The sequence below is a fragment of the Lygodium microphyllum genome, chromosome 18 (assembly GCF_053477565.2).
Source record: "Lygodium microphyllum isolate KBCC chromosome 18, Lygodium_microphyllum_v1.1.10, whole genome shotgun sequence".
Lineage (NCBI taxonomy): Eukaryota > Viridiplantae > Streptophyta > Polypodiopsida > Schizaeales > Lygodiaceae > Lygodium > Lygodium microphyllum.
The window spans coordinates 63,979,367-64,001,003 of NC_141152.1; the positions used below are offsets into that span (position 1 = coordinate 63,979,367).

Genomic DNA, 21,637 nt, shown 5'->3' on the forward strand with positions numbered 1-21,637 from the left:
AAAAAAAAGACTGTTTGTTGGCTGCAGGGCCCAGGCGTACAGGACTCGGGTACTGTGGGGACACGTGACTCGGATAGGGCGCAGTCGGTAGGGCGCAGTCGGGCGACTCGGCAGGACCGGACGGGTCCAGACAGGACCAGACGTGGCGGACAATATCGGATGGGTCAAACAAGTTGACCCATCCGTTGGACGTGGACAACCCTGTGTAGATGACATGTTGCTCTCCTAACCAAAAGAGCATAAAATTGTAGATTTCAAGTCTGAATTGAAACACGCTTTTGCTATGTCAAGTATGGTTAGTTTACACTGCTATTTAGGGATTCAATTCACCCAAGATCAGCATGGCATCATGATGTCGCAATTGCAGTATGTGGATAAGCTTTTGCATAGGTTTAATATGTAAGACTGCAAACCTATGTGCACTTCTATGGAGCCAGGGCTCAAGCTGTCCATGCATGATGGTGAAGAGGTATCTGATGTTGCAATTTACAGCTAGGCTGTTGGCTCTCTAATTTACCTTTGCAACATATATCTCGACATAGAGTTTGTAGTATCTCAAGTGAGTTACATGCTTACAATGGTTTAGATTGGGCTAGACACTAGCCAATCTACTAGTGTACACTGTTTCTTTTTGTTCCGTTTATGCATTTCATGGCTAAATAAGAAACAACCTATAGTGGCTACCTTGTCTTGTGAGGCTGAGTACATGGTAGCCTTGAATGTGTATGGCTACGTAGATTGTTGACTGATCTATAGATTTCTTTGGAGGGTCCTACACCCATTCTTTGTGATAGTTAGAGTGCTATTGCAGTGGCATGGAATCTTGTATTTCATGCTTGCACAAAACACATTGAGGTACATTACCATTATCTCAAAGAGAGATGCTATTCAGGAGATATTGGTTTGATGTATATCCCTACACGGGAGAACGTTGCCGACATTTTCACCAAAGCTTTTCGAAAGTCCTTAATCTTGCTACCCTTTGGTGATTGGTTTTCATGTACTTCCATCACATTGGCACTCTAGGGGGTGTTAGAATTTTCCAATTCTATGTGAATGTCCAATGTTTTAGTCAGTTAGTTTGTTGTGTGAACACCACTAAGTTAATAAGTTGTTTCACCTCATTTAGAGTTAGTTCTAGAGTTAGCTAACTTCTGTTGAGTTAGGGGTTTGGTCTACCTTAGACCTCAAGGTGCACTTTCATTCAATCCTTTTCAGTTCAGCAAGTACATTCTATCATTTTAACTCACACTGTCTACTCCACTATCTACTCTCACTCTCTCATTTCTCTGTCCTCCATAGTTGGTTCAGTTTCAAACAGATTGGACATCCACATTGAAGTTGATCTACATGCAAGTGTACTAGATTCAATTTGTGCCCCGAATTGTGTCAAAACCAAGGGGCGAATTGGATCTTGATGCTATAGAGGTCAGTTTTATCTCAATGTGAATTTAAGCAATACAAGTGAAAGAAATACTTCAAGAGATACTAGTTTTGGGGGCAACCGGGTGTTGGCTGTCCAAGGTTAATGTGTGGTAATGTATTTATTTTAGATTTGTGAATTTATTTGCTTGCTGTAATTAGTGTTAAATCAGGTCATCTACAGACTGCCACCCTATCCAAGAAGGAAGGCTAGTTACAACAAATTTTCTCTTCTATGGAATTTGTACCATCGAGTAGGATAACATCTGCACTGCAAAAATACTTTCAGGGGTCTAATTGGAGATTGCACACACACTTCAAGGGAGATGGGAGAGGACTCAAGGAGACTTTGAGCACATGGGGAGGAGAGATGCTAGAAAGCCTTTCTAGCTATTTTGGAAGTAGGCACCTTCTCCAAGATTGAGAGCATGCTAATAATATGGTACTTAGGGTAAACTCTTATGGTAGATGTAGATTTGAGCAATAAACTTGCTTTGCAACAAAGGTGTTTCTTATGGAGATGCTTAGAGGAGGTTTGCTAATTGACAACTCACACCGAGAAACGAACCATTTCATATGGCTCAATGTAAAATGTTTTGGGCTGTTAGTGAAGATATGCAACATCTCCTTTATAGCTGTCCTCATTCTTGTAGATTGTTAGACATTAGTAAGACAAAATTTCTGGACATGTCATTTGAGAAATACCTTTTACTCTTTGGCAAAACATGTGTTCCTTCAAACTTGGGGTTGCCATGGCCTGTTCTTCCCTCAACAGGATGGAAAATCCCAGCAGTTTTATACTCCTCCTCCACCATGGCTTCTTCTTCCCATCCCCCTGAGACCATCGTGAGAGGCCTTGTATATAGGATTTGATGACTTTGAATTGCATGTGACTTCAGCTAGGCTGTTGAGCATTTGTACTTTGTTGTATTTTCTTTCGAGTGATATAGTCTGTCACATCTTTTCTGCAAAAAAATAATGTGTGCTCTGAATTCAAATGTCTATTACTTTTTGCATGGACTAGTTTTGGGGTTTTAGATACGGACAAGACAAAATCATGCGAATTTCGTGTGCTGCCCTCTTTTCAGCCCTTTTTCTTCTGTAGAGCTTTGCAGCAATCACTTTATGACTGTTTTTCTTTGGGTGGTGGTACTTTTTCTATTTTCTGTATGTTTTCCCAGTGATACATGCTTCGTACTGGTAGTAGCTGTGGCAGCATTACTCCTTGTACAGTGACCTAATCAAAGCATTCGTTTCACAAATCTGAAAAGGATGTTTGCTTGTCTCTGTATGCATGTATTTATGTGTGCATAGTTTATATCAGTTAAGGGGTTAAGGCATGTATCTCACACATATTTATGCAATCGATTCCATTCGCTAGTATTCTGCGTATGTATCTATCCGTACACATTTATTGCCAGAGATCCTCTTCGCTAGTGTATATGTACTTAGGGTTTTGAGGAGACTAAGGATGCCCAAAATAGGTTCAACTTGAACCTTGTGTCAACTGGTAGGTTTTGATCTTTTGGTAACTGGTGTTAAATTTAGTGTTCTTAACATTTTTGTCTGATAACCATGTATGCAGTGTAACTTGGTTCATCATGTAGGATGCAGGTGTGGAACTCTGCAAAGCAGCAGCTAGCAGGGACATAGCGTATATGAGACGGTTAATCCAGCATGGAGTAAATCCGAATGCTTCAGACTATGCAGGTCGCACTCCACTGCATATTGCAGCTTCGGAAGGAAACTCTGAAGCTATTCAACTTCTTGTGAGCAAGGACGCTGATGTTTTTGCTAGAGACAGGTATTTTACGAGCACCCATGAGAAGAGCTAGTACTTATGTGCATTCAATCGCACTAGAATTGGGATCCTTGTGCTGACCATGGAAGGATGCCAGGGACAAATCATCTGTTAGGATGTTCTATCACACACAGTTTTTGGTGGTTCTGTTTCTGACAGTCCTCACATTACTTACTACACCATGGGCCAGTCATATGCATATATACTATCAAAGGTATGACGTAGTTTGGCTTGTTTGATGATTGTATTGTGCTTTCAAACAGGCATGGATTTACTCCATTGGATGATGCCAAGGTGTCAAATGACCCTGCCACCATTCGAATTCTTGAAGAGGAGGTTGCGAAACAAGAAAATTGCAAGGGATGCAAAGAAGTGGGTTCTTTTTGTTCAGAGCAAGATAGTGTGGCTGGAAACAGGATTGAAATGGAGACCAGGTATGCTAGAGAGGCTAAGTAAAATCTGGTTTCTGAGCTAAGGTGAAGATATGAAGTTGCAGTGCCGAATATAGTGAATAGTTATTTTTTCAAAATTTTACTTCTGAATGTGTTAGTCTGATAGTCCCTGTGTCTGTAGTTGGTAGAATCGCAGTGGGAAGTCTCTAATTATCTGGATTTTAAAAGAATGAGCTGTTGGTAGAATTTTAGTGAGAAACCACAAATTATTCTGGAGTTTGAAAGGAGGGGTGAACCGTTTGCCATTGAGTGCTATGTCTACATCTGTCTTATTGATAATTGGTGAAAAATCAGGAGAAGATATGATTAGTGAAAGCATCCTTGAGAATTGTAGTTAGACGTGTGAAGAAGCCTTTAGAATCGGTCTACCATGTCTAATATGCTATTTCCAGCATGGCATCGCTATCAATAATCGTTTTTGGATGGATGCACTCCACTGCTATAGTACATTTTGGATTGTTCATACTTAGGTCACTCATACAGAGTGGAATTTAGTTATTAGGGTTGATACAGATCGTACATGGATGCACCCCCCTAGAGCCCCTCAGCTCAAAGATGGCACAGTACCAATTGTGATTTAAGCATCAATTGAGGTGACAGAATGAAATAAAACTGAAAACAAGAACGTATGACTCATATGACTCACATATGATAGAGATCAGAAACTTCGAACTCCAATGGAAGGGAATATATGCAATTACTTAATAACTCTTCATGTCTATGGCATGTAAAACCGGTTTGCAGCAATTTATAGATGTATATACATGATGGTAGAGTGCTATTGTAGATGCATTGATGTGCCCAAATGTGTAAATTTGAGGGGTCCCTAGGGGCATGATCAAGATGGAGGTGGACACTATCTCGACAACCTCCCTCAATGACATTTTGGAAACAAAATGAAGATGCAGAACATGAAGGAAGTTGGAGGAATACATGCTGATGTACAAAAATCAAATGAGATGAAAAATGGTGACATGTGAAACTCTGCCATGATGTGCTTTGAAAAATGGAGCCTTTGAAGGAAAGTGGGTAAGCAGTTTGATCTCAAAAACGGAGCCTTTGAAACTCTGCCATGACATGCTTTGAAAAATGGAGCCTTTGAAGGAAAGTGGGAAACTTTGCCATGACGTGCTTTGAAAAATGGAGCCTTTGAAGGAAAGTGGGTAAGCAGTTTGATCTCAAAAGATGTGGTAGGTGTGTACTGATGCGGCAAGAGTTTCTGCATCGATCTTGTGTCTTACACGTTGGAACTTTTGTTTTGCCTCAATTTGGAAGTGAAATTGGAATCTCTTTGATCCTTTGGCCACTCCTCTGCAAAGATAAGGTATTGGGGCTTGGTAATCGTTGGTTGTTCAACTTAACTGTTTTTGACACCTGTAGAAATCTAGCTCATAAAATATTTTCTGGAATGTGATAGCCTATGTGGGGCATGTATCGCGAACTTAGATAGCTTGCTCTAGGATGTGAATCATGATGATCTCCTCTACAATTGGAGAGCCTTTTCAGGAGGTTAAAGTACTTTCACTAAAGTGTCCTCCACATTGTCTTGTATAGAGTCTTTTGACCATATGAAATCCTCTTTTAAGGTGCCATCTGCACATGAAGTATTCTATGAAATATCCCTCAATTGAAATTGTAGTCTGTGCAACATTTGTATGAATTAAAGAATCCTTCAAAGATGCATTGTCTCACAAACTGAGCAACATCCTTAAGAACACCATGAATCGAAGCTTACTGCATGATCACAAACTGAGCAACATCCTTAAGAACATGACAAGTACTAACCCTTGTTACTAAAATGAAATCATGGCATGAATGTGGTTCAGAAACTCATCAACATTATTATCAACTGAGTTCAAAAATTCATGCATAGATATGACTCAAAGATCCTTCTCTAACATTTGACCATCGCATATAATCTCTGAATTTTACGAAGAATGGTGACCGAAAACATGTATCTCAACAAATATAACCTCTAGGAAACTTGGATAGCCTCTCATGTTCTAAAGTCAATCCCCTCTATCTGTCTGACATAAATGAAGTAGCCTCGCATCAATCAAAGTCTCAGATTCCTCTACTCATAGACTCTCTCCAAAGAGTCTCGAGTCTTTATATTTGCAAACATAGATGGGCTTATGTGAATACACTAGGTTTTGCAGAGTAAACACAGAGTGTACGAACAACCAAGTGACTAACAAGTGAACTCAGGTGTGGAATGAGAATGTAGCAGTAAAGGAGCTCAATGAATTAGTATGAGAGGTATGATACAAAAAAGACTGAAGGAGTAGAGAGCAGTCTTACATCCACTCCTCTCTTGAGGGAATGGGCTGAGAAAATGCTGGAGGAGTGTATTGTACTCGGATGGATCTTGAGGCTGAAGCTTGAGCAGCTAGCCCAAAACCCATTGCTAGATGATAATGATGATGCTGGTCAGCTGTGGGCAGGATTGGACAGAAAAAACACAGTTGTTTCAGGCTTTACAAATTGGGTGCAGGCTGCTTTTTCTGATGATCACAGCTGGTGATGGGTCCTGGTGGTAAAGTAAGGCACAAGCTTGTAGTTGTGATAACTCATGGAAAGATGACAGCAGCAGCAAGGATGAAAACGCAGCAGGGGGCTGGTTGATGGCAGCAAACAGGTTGCTGATGTTTGGAGCAGTAGTGTGAGTGTGTAGACTAGAAAAAGCAGCATTGCAATGCTATCACCTCTCCAATCTCAGGAGCAGCACATGCAGGATAGAGCAGCAGTGACCAATGACTTGCAGCAACAGTACTGGCATGGTCTCTTGGGCTCATCATTATGTCCATGCCAAAGCAGAAGAGGAGCTAGAGTCTCTGGAACTAACCTTCCTTCTTGGCAAGGGTGGTGATAACCTGATTTGGCTCAAATTACAGGAAGCATTATATACACAAATCTAGAAATACACACATTACCACTTAATCTTGGACAGGCGATACTTGATGTTGAGAAACCCTTCACCCGCAGTTTGCCTTCTTTCATTTTTGTGTTTTTGTGTTTCATGTTTAGGGTTTGCATTTAGGGTTTGCAACCCCAAAAAGGGACTGTTACATCAATAAATGTAACTTATTGGGAAACAAGGCAATTAGTAAGTGAGTTATAAATTAGTATAACTCAAGAGAAAACGACGGTTGGCAGGATGCTAGGCACGCATTGTTCTTGAATCTTCCTTAGTGTGGCTGGGAGGTGAATCTATAGACTCTCGTGCTTCCTGACTCAGGGTGATTGCAAACGTAGAGATCCGCTACACTACACTGGTATCAAGAAAATATTAAGAAAGCTCAAGACCGAGCTAGAGCTTATGCAGATCCTCACCGAAGAGACATCTCCTTTGAGGAAGGGGAATTGGTTTATCTTAAAGTGCGTGGACAAACTAAAACCATGAAAATGAGATGATGTCCAAAGCTTTCACCCAAGTATTGTGGTCCTTTCACAATACTTAAGAGGGTGGGGAAATAGACTTACAAGCTCCAACTACCTGTTGGCAATAAAACACATCCAGTTTTCCATGTAAGCAAGCTAAGAAAGAAGCTGGGTGATATGGATAATCTAGTCTTAAATGATAACATTGAGGAGCTATTCGGTGACCAATCTATTCCACATGAAATAGAAAGAATTTTAAATGTTCTCAATAGACAAACAAGGCATACTATTTATCAAGAATGTGTGGTAAAATGGAGGGCTCGTTTAGAAGAAAGCTCAACATGGGAGCGAGTAAGCACTTTAAGAAAAAGGTTTCCCAATTTACAGTTGGACCTTCCAAGTATCTTTTTTGAGGACAAAACTGATTCTTAAGGGGGAGGAAATGTTACATCAATAAGTGTAACTTATTGGGAAACAAGGCAATTAGTAAGTGAGTTATAAATTAGTATAACTCAAGAGAAAATGATGGCTGGCAAGATGCTAGGCACGCACTGTTCCTGAATCTTCCTTAGTGTGGCTGGGAGGTGAATCTATAGACTCTCGTGCTTTCTGACTCAGGGCCACTGCAAACAAAGAGATCCGCTACACTACAGGGGTGCTATCCTAGGCTGATTGTGCCTATTTAAAGGCCACTCTCTCACTCATTCTTTACGGCTGATTCATTCAGACCTCTACCTCTTCTCTCAAGCCTCTCCATTGCCCTCACACCCCTTTCAGGAGGACATTGTGATTCGTGGTTCGTGGTTCGTGGCTGTCTTCATCATCTTCCTTGTGCTACGGCACCCTTGTTCCCTTGTATCACATTCACTCCATGATTTAGAACTTCATCATTCCATTTTTCAGAGTTTCTTCTCTCTTCTCTTCTCTTCTTTATGTTTGTCAAGTTCACTCCGTGTTTCTCCCTGCAAACCTTACTGTCTCACTGGTATATCATCTTTTGACAAGGTATCAGAGCTAGATTTGCTCAAACAGTAGCAAAGATCCTCCACTCTAGTGACGACAAAGAGCGATGGCGGGTTTAGCATTGCCAGGCACTCTATCCAATTGAGCCTGTCACACTCCTTGAGGTGGACATTGTGGTTTGTGGTTCATGGTTGACCTCTTCCACCTCTTACTTCTTCAGGAAGCCACACTCGTACGCATGGCTTGTTTACCAATAGATGATCCGACTACTGGGTGCTCCTATTGTGGCATCATCAGACACACCACCGATACTTGCCAACTTCGACCTTTGCTCCCCTCCCCCCTCGGAGTATATGTGTCTTCCTCCAGGCACTCGCTCTGCCACCTTTTGCTTTTGGGCCACAGAGATCGTTCTGCATTGGCTATCAGAGTACTATGCTCAAGGTACTAAGACGCCTTGAATGCGCACTGAGTCGTTTCGAGCACATGGAGGATCGATTGACTCTACGACCTCCTGGAGATCGTCGCAATGCTAGGGGCAATCTTCTCCCATCTTTATTTGGGTAGAGTGGTTACCACGGTCCGTGGTTCTGTGGTCCGCTCCATTGAGAGATAGTGATTGTTTGATACTCTCTCCTTGTCAATCCGCTCCTTCGAGAGATAGTGGTGGTTGCGTTATTGCTTGCTCTTCTTTGGCTTCCCGGTCCGCTTCATTGAGAAGCAGCGACTGTTGCCCACTCATTGCTCAGTCCACCTTTTATCCTTGCCTACTCAGGTTCGAGAGGCCACCTCTGGGAATTCTTCACCACCCCAGATACCATCTTCGGCATGATCGGCGGTACTTCATTCATCCTCAGACATTTCGGAGTCCGTGATCCGTGAGTTTTTGGATTGCCTATCTACCTCAAAGGGGGTTTCAGAGGGGGCTGATCTTTCTTTGCCTTTCGAGGGGGCATCTACATCTACTGCGACTTTAGAGGGGGCTCTTATTTCTCCAGTTTCAAAGGGGGTCCCCACCCACCGCTCAATCCTTCGCACGCCCTAGTAGAGGCCTTTACCTTCTTCTTCTACCCTTGGATGGGGTGGCTTCCTTCCAATGGTCATCTCACCTATTGATACCTAGGATCTCGAGGATCTACCTAGATTAGTGCCTTGCAGGTTCAGCCGCGACTTGGTGACCAGGCCTTGGTATACGTTCTTACTTCGATACAGGGAGCTAGTGGCTTCTCTCTTGAGTTTGAGTTTGGGTTTTACAGTTCACTCTGTCTACTGGTCTTTATTGCAGGTTACCTTTCAAGGGGAAATCTTGTATCTTAGGGATCCTCTACATCTTCTTCCTCCTCTTCTTCTTGCCTTGTATCACTTGTATCTTAGGGGAAATCTTGTATCTTAGGGATACTCTGACTGTGTCTATTTATAGGCCACTCTCTCACTCATTCTTTACGTGTGATTCATTCAGTTCGTCACCTCTTCTCTCCAGCCTCTCCATTGCCCTTACACCTGCTTTAGGAGGACATTGTGGTTCGTGGTTCGTGGTTTGTGGCTGTCTTCATGATCTTGCTTGTGCTACGACACCCTTGTTCCCTTGTATCACATTCACTGCATGATTCAGAACTTCATCATTTCATTTATCAGAGTTTCTTCTCTCTTCTCTTCTCTTCTCTTTTTCATGTTTGTCGAGTTCACTCTGTGTTCCTCCCCGCTAACCCTACTGTCTCGTTGGTACGTCATCTTTTGACATGGTATCAGAGCTAGATATGCTCAGGCGGCGGGAAAGTTTCCCCAGTCGAGTGACGACAAAGAGCGATGGTGGGTTCAGCATTCACTTCTCTTCTTCTTTTGGTTCTTTAAAATCTCGTTTTTGCAAGTTTGAGGTGTTTTCAGCTTGCTGGCCACACCCCTTTCGTGGAGGACATCGCAATCTCAGCTGTCCTTTGCTGTCATCTACAGTCTAGCGCCTGTTTCCAGCCTTCCACCTCTCATTTGCAGCTGTTTACAGCAGAGTGACTGTTGCTGATCACTCTCCATTCAGAAAACAATCTCGTTTTTGCTGATTTCAGGTATTTCAGCTTGCAGCCCACGCCGCTTTTTCGGTTTCTGCTGTTTCTTGCTGTCATCTACAGTCTAGCGTCTGTTTCCAGCCTTCCACGTGCAGTTTGTAGCTGTTTACAGCAGAGCGACTGTTGCTGATTTCTCTCCATTCAAAAAACAATCTCGTTTTTGCAGATTTCAGGTATTTCAGCTTGCTGCCCACACCCCGGACGTGGAGGACATCGCGGTTCAAGCTGGCCATTGCTGTCTACAACAGTTGGGCACCTGTTTTCGGCCTATTACACAGTGTTTAGAGTCGATTTAGTATGCTAATTGTTACTCTTGGTTTTTCTTGTATTTTTTAGTCTCTTTCTCTTCTGCAGTTTGCGTCTACTGTTTTCTCTCTCTTGCAGCTTGCGTTTTTAGCATAGAAACAGGGAACGGCCGTTCCAGCCTATAGGAACGGTTTAACGCGTTCCAGATCCTTGGAGGGGGTGAAACGGCCAGGGAACGTTCCCTGCCGTTCCCTGGGCTGTTCCCTGCCGTTCCCTGTTTGGAACGGCCATTCCAGGCCTGTTGACCAAAAATTTACATTTTTCCATGTTTTTTCTTTTTGCTTATATCACACTCCTTCTACTACATGTTCACCTATCTCCATTGCCTAATGTGCACACACTAATCTCTCTCTCTCTCTCTCTCTCTAGCTCAAATTTGATGCATTATGAACTCTTGCAAATCACAATCAAATTTCAGCCTATTCTCAATTCCAAGGTAATTATCCATTTATATTGTCTAATTTCAAGGGAAACTAGAATAATTGGGGCATTTCATGAGCAATTTGGAGCTGTGGGGGTAATTGAGTCAATTTTGGGACATTTGGGTCAATTTGGAGCATTGAGGGGTATTGGGGCAATTAGAGGGACATTCTTTGGGGCAACTTGATCATGCGGGGCATATTTGGGGCACTTAAGATATGTGCCGTTCCCCCCCGTTCCCGTTCCCCCACCTTGGACGTTCCCCCTGTTCCAGAGGGTCCCGCTCCCGTTCCCGTTCCCCGTTCCAGGTAACTATGGTTTTTAGTCTTTCTCTCTCCTCATGTGCGTTTTTAACCTTTCTCTGCCCTCACCTACGTTTTTTTGTTGGTTGTAACCTCATATTTGTTGGTAGTATCCTCCTCCCAGTGGCAGCTCACTTCCAGCCCTTCCACTGTCCTCACACCCCTTGAGGCGGATATTGCGGTTCGTGCTTTACACTGCACTCATACCCCTTGAGGCAGACATTGTGGTTTGTGGTTCATGGTTGATCTCTCTTAGCTCTTTCTTATTTAGCAAGGCACACTCGTACCCATGACTTGTTTACCCCACCCCCCCCCCCCCCCCCCCCCCCCCCCCCCCCCCCCCCCGAGTATATGCATCTTCCACTAGGCACTCCTTATGCCACCTCTCCTTTTGGGGCCAAGGAGATTGTTTTGCATCAACGATCAGAGTACTATGTTCAAGGCATTAAGATGCATCCAATGCACACTAAGTCCTTTCGAGCACATGGAGGATCAATTGGCGCTATGACCTCCTGGAGATCATCGCAATGCCAACGGCAGTCTTGTCTCACCTATTTTCGGGTAGAGTGGTTACCACGGCCGGTGGTTTTGCGGTCCGCTTCATCGAGAGATTGTGATTGTTTGATACTGTCTCCTCGTCAGTTCGCTTCTTCGAGAGATAGTGGCTACTTGACTCCTTCCTCTTCTTCGGATTCCCGGTCCACTCCATTGAGAAGAATGTTGGAAAATGGCAGCCTTCTATGGAGAGAAAGAGGAGAGACAATGTTAGCAAGAGAGTGAGCTGAAGCAAAAAGACAAGAGTGTACTTGTGCAAATGAAAGATAGAGTGGAAGTACAATTTATGTTTAGGTCAAGGATTGACCTAACCAGCCTTCCACTAACTAACTAGAGCTAGGTTTATTTTACTTTAGAGCCTAGTGTCACTATTTTAAGTTTCTAGGACACTAGGTGTATACACCTTACATTGATACTTTAATAAGTGTCCACAACACACAAATTACATTGGGCGTTGTCCATAGAATTGACAAATTCTATGATGGAGTACAAGGATGATCAATCACCAAAGGGTAACAAGTTTAAGGACTTTGAAAACCCTCAATTTTCTCCCGCGGTAGTGCCTTGCTAAAAATGTCTGCAATATTTTTCTGCGTGGGTACATACATCAAGGTGATCTCTCTTGACATAATGGTATTGCATCTCTATGTGTTTTGTGCGAGCATGAAACATAGGATTTCGTGCTACTGCAATAGCACTTTGGCTATTAGGAAGAATGGGTGTAGGACCTCCGATGGTAAATGTAGATTGGCCAACAATCTGCGCAACCATACACATTTCACTGTTGCCGTGAAGGCTGCCCTGTACTTAGCCTCACAAGATGAGGTAGCTACTGTAGACTGTTTCTTGCTTAGCCATGAAATGCTTGAACTGTCAGAGTGCAGCAATGCAGAAGCGTGGGACAAGACTGAGAGAGAGTGAACATGGAGAGGAGAGAGAGAGAGGAGACAGTAAAACACAGAAAATCTGCGGTGTAGAATGTTGTATAGGAATGCAAAAATATATACGGGTGCAGAGAGAATATCTGTGTATGTCTCTGCCTTGAGGATCTCGATCTCCGTCAGCCCACATGCTGGCAGTCACCAGCAGGCTGTCTCTATCAAATGTTAGATGTGTGTGTCCAAGTGCTGGACTGGACTGCTATAAATAGCAGAGGAAAAATGCCAAAAAAAGAAAACCAGAATTAGGTCGGTTGCTTGAAACTATTCGACTGCTGTTGTATCTGACTAACTGTGCTGATGCGGCGATTGTCCGCTGACTGGTCTGGCCGTACTACACCTGCTGACGTGGCTCCTGCAGTTGCTGACGTGGCACTCTTGCCCGCTTAGATCTTGGACAGGTCAAAAGGCTAAGGGATCTTGTATGTCTTCGAAGAAGATCCTGGGAAAGCGCCTTCGTGAACAAATCTGCAAGATTATCCTCCGTCTTGCAGTATTCCACATCAATGGTCCCATCCAAAAGCTTCTCTCAAACGAAGTGATACTAGATCTTAATGTGCTTCGTCCGAGCATGGAATACAGGATTCCATACCAAGGCAATGCAACTCTCATTGTTGCACCACAAAAGAGTAGGAGGAGTTTAGGGGACAACCAAGCTCCTCCAACAATCTCCGAAGCCACACAACCTCACATGTGGTGGAAGACGCGGCTCGATACTCCGCCTCAGTAGAAGAAAGGGCTACCGTGGGCTGCTTCTTGCTACTCCAAGAGATAACACCTGTACCCAAGGTAAAACAATAGCCTTTAGTAGACCGTCCGTGGTCCACATTGCCAACCCAATCCGAGTTGCTCCAACCTGCAAGAACAAGATCGGAAGCATTTGTATATGCTTGATAAGAAATCCCTAAGTCAGAGATCCCCTTCAAATACCGAAGAATCCCCAGGGCAGCCTGCCAATGCACCTATTTCAGTTCACTTATGAACCCCGCCAAAAGGCTCACAACAAAACAAAGATCAACACAAGTGTTGAGTAGCCAAATCAAGGAATCAATCAACTGATGGTAGTGGCAAGCATCCGTCAAGGGAGAATTTGAGTGTGAAGTGGCCTTCTAGTTTGGATCCATTGGTGTAGAAATGGTCTGACAAGTCTCTATCTCAAAAGTCACCAAGAGCTTCTAAATGTATCTCTGCAAAGAGATGAAAATCCCCCTTTGAGACTGATAAATCTGTTGACCCAAGAAGAAATGAAGAAGCCCAAATTCGTCATCTCGAACGTCTGATGTAAAGCTGTCTTGGTCTTGTGGATCTTCTGTGCCTGGTCATATGTAAGAATCAAATCATCAACATACAAGACAAAGAACACACAACCAGCCTTGAAAGTGTGCACATAAAGCTGCGGATTGGCCTTGGAGTGCCGATATCCCAACTGTGATTGAACAAACGAGTTAATCTTCTCGTTCCATGCATGCGGAGCCTGCTTGAGGCCATACAAGGCCTTGTAAACTTTCCCGTCCGAGGATCCAAAGCCAGGAGACTGCTCTATATAGATCTCCTTCTACAAGTCACCATTGAGAAAGACCGACTTCACATCCAATTGATAGACATGCCATTTCCTATGGCCAATCAAGGCAAGAACAACTCAAATAGTCACCATATGAGTAGTGGGGGCAAAAGTATCATGGAAGTCAATGCCTGGGTGCCGAGCAAAACCTTTAGCAACAAGGCAAGCCTTGTGCTTGTCCAAAGAACCATCGCTAAGGTACTTGGTCTTGAGGACCCACTTGACGCCAATCACCTTCTTGTGAGAGGGACGAGGCACAAGGAACCAAGTGCCATTCCTCTCAATAGCCTCCAACTCGGCTTCCATAGCCTTCCGCCAATGGTCAGATTGCAAAGTCTCCTTCATAGAAGTGGGCTCTCGATCTTGCATAACACGGGTCATTAAACAATAGTTAGAGCAAACAAGCTCCGTAGAATGTGCCTGATTCCTCACTGACCTCCACGGTCCATCCTGTAGTTCCCATTGCTCAGGGACCCCCTTGACCCCTGAATCTCAGAGTGTGTCATGGGCCCAATGAGGAGGAGGCCGGACCTCTCCCCGTCGCTCTCCATCTACTGAAGACTCGGGTACATCCACTGGCGGAAGCTCCATGGGGGTGGCCGATGGAAGGGAAGACTCGGAATCAGAAGAAGAATCTCCATCAAGAGGCTTTGGCTCCAAAGGAATTGTCTTAGGAGCCCAACTATCCCCTAGGTCTCCAAGGACGGGGTGCTCCTCACCCCCCTCTGTGACTGGAACTTCTACGAATCGCACATCTCAGCTCGTGTAGACATCCTACTTGACGGGATCAAACAGATGATAACCTTGGGACTGGGAGTTGTAGCCAACAAAAACTTGTTGTCAAGAAGCCGCCTCAAACTTGCACATTGCATCTTCAGGATGTGCACATAGGCATCACACCCAAAGATCTTGCAATAAGAGACATCAGACTTAGTTCCGAAGTAAGCCTCAAAAGATGTCATCTTGTCAACGGCCGAAGTTGGAGATCGGTTGAGGATGTGAACTGTAGTAGCCATTGCCTCAGCCCATAGAAACTGAGATGTCTGTCGGTGCTTCATCATGGTGCGTGTCATCTCGATCACACTTCGGTTCTTCCGCTCCAAAATGCCATTTCTTGAGGAGTGTTGGTGTTAGCAAACTCCTGGTGAATGCCCCTATTTGCACAAAAACGAGCAAACTCATTAGACACAAATTCACCACTCTTGTTTGAACGCAAGGTCTTGAGTCTTTAGCCAGTTTGGTTCTCCTCAAAGAGAAGCCAATCCTTGAAGTGGGAGAAAGCCTTTTACTTCAACATCAAGAAATAGGCCCATGTCATCCTGCTGTAGTCATCTACAATCAATATGAAGTACAAGTTCTCCTTTAGGGACTCGGTTCTCAGCGGGCCACAAAGATCCGTAGATACAAGCTGCATAGGTGAAGTAGATTGCCGCGAAGCTTTGTTGGGAATTGCATCTCGATGTAGTTCCCCACAAATGTAGGAGACACATGGCTGTTGGCTTACCACTATGTTCGGCAAACCTCGGATAAACGATCCTCGCAAAGCCTTTCGAAGGTAATCATAGTTCAAGTGGCCAAACCGAGCATGCCATAGCTCGGATTGTGTCTAAGAGTTAAGAGCTGTAGAAGACTTCAATTTGTAGATGCCGTCTTCCTCATATCCTGAAGAAATAACCTTCCTCGATCCACAATTAAGAACTCGAATAGCATCACTGTCAAACTCCACCAAGAGACCAAGAGAACAAATCTTATGGACCGAAAGCAAATGATACCCCAAGCTTGGCACATACAACACCTTAGAAGTGTGGGCACCACCACGTCCATCCGGAATCAGCTGCATCTCACCTCGCGTAGCAATAGACACAAAAGAGCTGTCTCCAATGAGAATCTGGCCATGCGAAGGTCGCAAATGGGCAATACCAACGGGAGAAGGGGTCATGTGCTGTGAGGTACCACTGTCCACGATCCACTCTTGAGTTTGGGGAGCTGTCATCGCAGCATTAGAAGTCTTTGGTGTAGAGTCCTCAATGACCGCTAAGTGTAGAAAAGCAGTTGATGAGGGTGCAACCACGGCTCCAAAATCCTTCGGGTCCTTCTTCTTGGTGTCCTTGTCCTTGTCGGGGCAATCATTCTTCCAATGACTGATCTTACCACAAATATGGGAAGTCAATTCCTTCTCCTTGTCCTTCTTAGATTTGTTGTTCTCCTTCTTCTTTTGGTCCTTTCTCTTCTTCTGAGAGGCTTGACCAACCAAAGCCTCCGATTTGGAAGTATTCTGTCCCTTCAACTGTTCCTCTTGGTCCAAGACCATAGGAACCAGTTCTTCCCACCGAAGAGTCGACTCCTGCCCTGATGCAATAAGGGCGGAATAAAAAGTACCGAATCGTGGCGGCAACTGGGACAATAAAGCGATCGCGGTGTCTTCGGAGGAAATTGGCTTCCCCGCATTTTGAATGTGCATCTAAAGCTGCCGAAGCTTGTTGATGTGCTCTCGAAGCGAAGAAGACTTATTCACGGACAAGGTCCACATCTGCACCTCCAAAGAAACCCTCTTCATCAGAGGCATCCGGTTATACATCTCGTCGAGCTCCAGCCATATCTCTCGAGCCACCGTCAAGTGCTCGATGTGAGCTATTATGGCTGTAGTACAAGACAGAAAAAGAAAAAAACGAATCCTGGCATTCAGCTTGTCCCAATGAGATTGGGCCTTATTCAACTCCTCATGAGCATTGGAAGAGAGTTTGGACTCATCTCTCATGGAGGGCCGGTTAATCTCCTCCATCACAAGCTTCGCCAAATCATAAGACTCTAGAATCGCCAACATCATCACGCGCCAGATGCGGTAATTGTCACCATCAAGCTTCTGATGCTTGAAACTTCAAGTTGGTCTCAGTAAATATGTTCACCTGCAATGCTTGTTCAAACACAAAAACAGTCCCCCTCTGACTATGAAAACACAGCCTGTTAGGGTCCTTTCCTCCACTTCCCAAACCTTCTTCAGCCGCCAGAGGTGATGGAAAGGTAAAATCTGCAATGGAAGGCCTAAAACACAGCCTTCCTTTCCTTCAAACAGCAACAACCTACAACAAATTCACCAATTGGACTCCTGTCCCGCATGCCCACACTCACTTCAGCCTAGTTTTGATGCACAGCCCTTCCTCTCGCCCTTGAATGCTGGAAATGCAGCCTTGTGTCGCACTGAAATCTTCTCTTTAGGTAGGTTCTTCAATTAGTCTGTCTGATTTCACGGCTCTGATACCATGTCAGAGTGCAGCGATGTGGAAGTGTGGGACCAAGACTGAGAGAGAGTTAACACAGAGAGAAGAGAGAGAGAGAGGAGACAGTTTGTAACTCGATGGCTTAGAGCCATCGTGTATCTTGTAATCATGTAAACTTGTACCTTTTTTCGTAATTAATACAATTACCTTTTACAAAAAAAAGAAAGAGAGGAGACAGTAAAACACAAAAAATCTGCAGTGTAGAATGCTGTATAGGAATGCAGAAATATACACGGGTGCAGAGAGAATATATGCATATGTCTCTGCCTTGAGGTTCTCTATCTCCGTCAGCCTGCATGCTGTCAGTCACCAGCAGGCTATCTCTGTCAGATGTCAGATGTGTGTCCAAGTGCTGGACTGGAGTGCTATAAATAGCAGAGGAAAAATACCAAAAAAAAAAGACGAGAATCAAGTCGGCTGCCTGAAACTGTCCGATTGCTGCTATACCTGACCGACTGTGCTGACGTGGCAACTGTCCGACTGGTCTGGCCGTACTGCTGCAGGACTGTAGGGTCTCCTGAATGAACTGTTTATGCAAATACTTTATGAGTACCCATTATCCGAACTCATTGTGTGTCCTCGAGGCTTGAATGGATATGAGAGTGAATATCTGACACGTCACATCAACAAATATGACATCAAGAGATTTTGACAGATTTAAAGTTTAATGCAGCTATGAAAGGTTGAATAGGTGCTTACTCCTAAGATGTTTTATGCTTAACTTTAGTGTTTTGTTTCATAATAGGCTAACGAATGAGCCAGTCAAGGAGAGTGAGATAGTACTTCAACAAATGAAAACTCCGAAACTTTTTTAAAGTAAAAAAACATTTTGCTGTTAAAGATAGCAAAGGCAAACCAAGTTTGACCTATACGCGCATGCTCCTATGACCTTTGGACTTCCACTGCAGGCCTTTGCCTTGGTCATCCTGTGAGCAACTGCAACAGGTGTCTATGTGGGGTTCTGAGAACACCTGGACTATTAAGGCAGTAACACCCTTTGAAAGCTAAAAAATGGAAGCTGCATCTGGGCTTGTACAGCTATACGATCATAGAATCAGCCAAAGTTTAAATTTTGTATTTAGTGCTACTCCGTTGTTTAAGCTTGTTTGTGTACATCCATGACAGGAAACAACTAGAACTAAGGGAGCGATTGATGGTTTAATATCTTTGAAGAGGGTTTTTCTTAAGAAACTCAATTAGCGTGGCTCATGATTTTCTTGCCAGCTTCATTTTAAGATTTTTTTGCACTCAAGTTTGCATGTTGGTTATAGTTTCTCTGGTAACTTGGTTTTGAGTTGACATCACTCCCTTTTTTTTAATGGTGGTTTCTTTTCAAAGTTCACATGCAATCGGAGAATCCTGATAAAAGCGAAGGTTCAAGAGGAACACTTATAAAATAGCAGATTTGGGCAGAGGCCTTCATTATGCGAGGACTGTTGAACCAACTGAGTTATTATCATGTAACTCAAAAGCAGTCTGTGGAGAGAATTTGAAAAGCTTGTAAGCTTTTGGCTGGAAAGTGAACCATGTATTTTGCCTGAGCTCTCAGGCTCAGCTTACATATGCACCATTAGATGTCTAAATGGGAAGTTTGATTCATTCTTAACATAAGAGTGTATCATGCCATGTATGTGTGTGAATCTGCAAGCATGTGTGAGTACGCACACACCTCTTTTCATCATCAGTTCCTATGCACAATTCGCTTATCAATACTTATCGATTGTGGTGCCAATCTGTATTGAATAGATTGCATCATATTTTCATAGACATGCGGCCATGCTCAAGGATTGTTATTGTGGCATATTAGTTCCATGGTTTTTGTTGGTGAGATTCTCAGAGAGTTGGTTGCTATGCAGATAGATATCATTTGCATCACCTTGATTGTGCTAACTTTATGTTCCCCTTCTATTATTATAGCCCTATGTTTTTGTACCCTTTTGGCTCCATGTGTGGTTTTCTATTTGTCTTTGAGGTCACTTGGTTGTCCAAAAGGCCCTTTGTAAATTTTTTAGTTCAATAATTTAAATTTGAGAGAGAGAGAGAGAGAGAGGCACAAATCAAAGTTTCTACTTACAATCCACTTGGCATAAAAAGAAACCTATGCCAAGCCAGCATTAGCACCAAAAAGAAAACCAACTACTAAAGCTGTCAAAGTTACTAATATAGCATAATCCAAAAGCAACTTAGTACTTAGGCTTTTGAGCTCCTCTAGGGTGACATTGCCATCTCAATAAACTACCCATTTTTCCTCCTTTGTAAATGTCTTCATTTGCACAATTTCACTTGGTTGTGTGAAGAGTTGTGTTGGTGTAAATCTATTTGTCATCCGTACTTTTGGTTCCCTTAAAACCTTATGATTTCTTTAATACTTTGGCTTTATCTTCCATGTTGTGGGACTCTTCAGTTGCTTGATTCTTTTCTTGCGTGATAAATTGCTATGGTACCATTCATTTGAACTCTTTCTTCCAGTATTTTCCTTAGTTTGGTCTCTAACCTATGCATACTTAAACATCCTCGGTACTCTTCATCAACTAGTTTCCCTTATGTTTCTTGATGCGATCTCTTAGGAGGCCTCCTATACCTACATGGAAGGGAATATTTTTTTGCAAGAGATTCATTGACTACTAAAAAGACTAGTTGTCATGTCTTGTTAATCAACTTTCGTGTTTCATTTCATTATGTTTTTGTTGATTTTTCTTCTTTTTTGTTTCAATGTTCTTCTATACTTTCTCTTGTACTTAGGACATTATTTCCTCAATTTCATGTTTAATCTTTTTTATTGGTTTTAGCCAATGCTATTGTAGCTTTTCCGTAAGTTCCACCAAGCACATTAGCACTTTGGCAAGTAATCTTTCTAAAACACATTCTTTGTTTCCAAGTTGTGGACTCACGAATGTAAATACTCCCATGAGCTTGACTCTCAATTTGTCTTTGGTATTGTTGCTATGACTATCGAGTAAGTCTTTGGGTTCATCTCATTGTTAGGGCAAAAGCTTAGGGCCTTATCCTAGGGGGAGGTAGTGAGGGACATTCAAAATAAGTTAGCTTATCTAGGTGAACAAGGCCTTATGTAAAAGGGGGGTTCATGTGGATGGGAAAGAAATAAAGAAAGAGAAATAGGGGCCATTCAAAAAATAAAATGCAAAAATTGACATGGCTAAACTATGTGAGTAAGCTAGAGTCTAGATAAGTAATGCTAGACTTTCTAGTGGTGGGATGGAGTTGGTCTATGATTGAGTTGAGCTAGTTTTTTTATGTTGGGAGATGAGAAAATTTACAAAGTTGGGGTGTATGTGTATGTGCGTGCAAAGTTGAAAATATCTTAAAGCGTGTAGCGTCTAGCATAATCGAGGTGATGTATAATCATAGAGTAGATATAAAAACACAAAATTTGACTAAAAGTCAATCAAAGTGTAAAGATTTGTGATTATATTCAAAACTTGAAAATCTAGCAAATAATGTCATATTTTCTTATCTAGTAGCCTTGTGATAAGATGTAGATTTGGCTAATGGCACATATTGGACCATGTCAAAGAAGGTGGTCTATATGGGTGAAATTGCACAAATTTGGTGATATGAAGGTTCAAAATCCCAAAATTTGGTTATAATATGTGCAAATAATTATCCCTTACTACTAACTATGCTCTAAGATAAGCATTTTGACACCTTAGACATCGAAGAAACAACACAAAAAAGGTGAAGATATAGCCAAAGATGGTCTATTATCTACATGTCTTGCATAGTCTGAGTCTATGTGACCCATGGCTCTAATGTCTTGGTTGCCATAGCAAAGGTAGAAGCCTACTTTGCCTCAAGGTATCTCATGATACCCTTCATAACATCTCAATGTCACTTGCTAGGTGTTACCATGCAATGAGCCACAACTCCCATTGCAAATGCTATGTCATGTCTAGTGTCTATTATGGCATATACATCAAGGTGCCTACTGCGGATGCATATAAGAATAGGGCCATCTCGATCCTCATCATGTGATTGGAGAAAATTTGTGTGACTCAACCTCATATGAGACGGCAAAGATGTGCCAATCGGCTTTCCACTTGGCATATGAGATTGCTCTAGTACTTTGTAAATATATCTCTATGACAAGTAAATGAGTCCCTTGAGAGATTATACATAATGTGCAATACCAAGTATGCCAGAAGCATGTTTTATGTCTTTTATTTTGAAACTCTTCTTG

General features: G+C 42.9%; 1 protein-coding gene across 5 annotated transcripts in view; it reads left to right on the top strand.

The window, feature by feature from the left end:
* LOC148020951 (uncharacterized) overlaps positions 1-19,354 on the top strand; it is a 72,990-nt gene extending 53,636 nt beyond the window's left edge. For 2 of the 5 annotated variants that reach the window (XM_087698776.1, XM_087698777.1), the window contains 3 exons: positions 3,030-3,226; positions 3,487-3,657; positions 18,348-18,734. In XM_087698776.1, coding sequence (XP_087554902.1) covers positions 3,030-3,226; positions 3,487-3,657; positions 18,348-18,447 — 468 coding nt within the window. In that variant the 3' untranslated portion in view covers positions 18,448-18,734. The other 3 variants (XM_087698779.1, XM_087698778.1, XM_087698780.1) reach the window with 3 other exon arrangements.
* Positions 19,355-21,637: the final 2,283 nt, after the last annotated feature.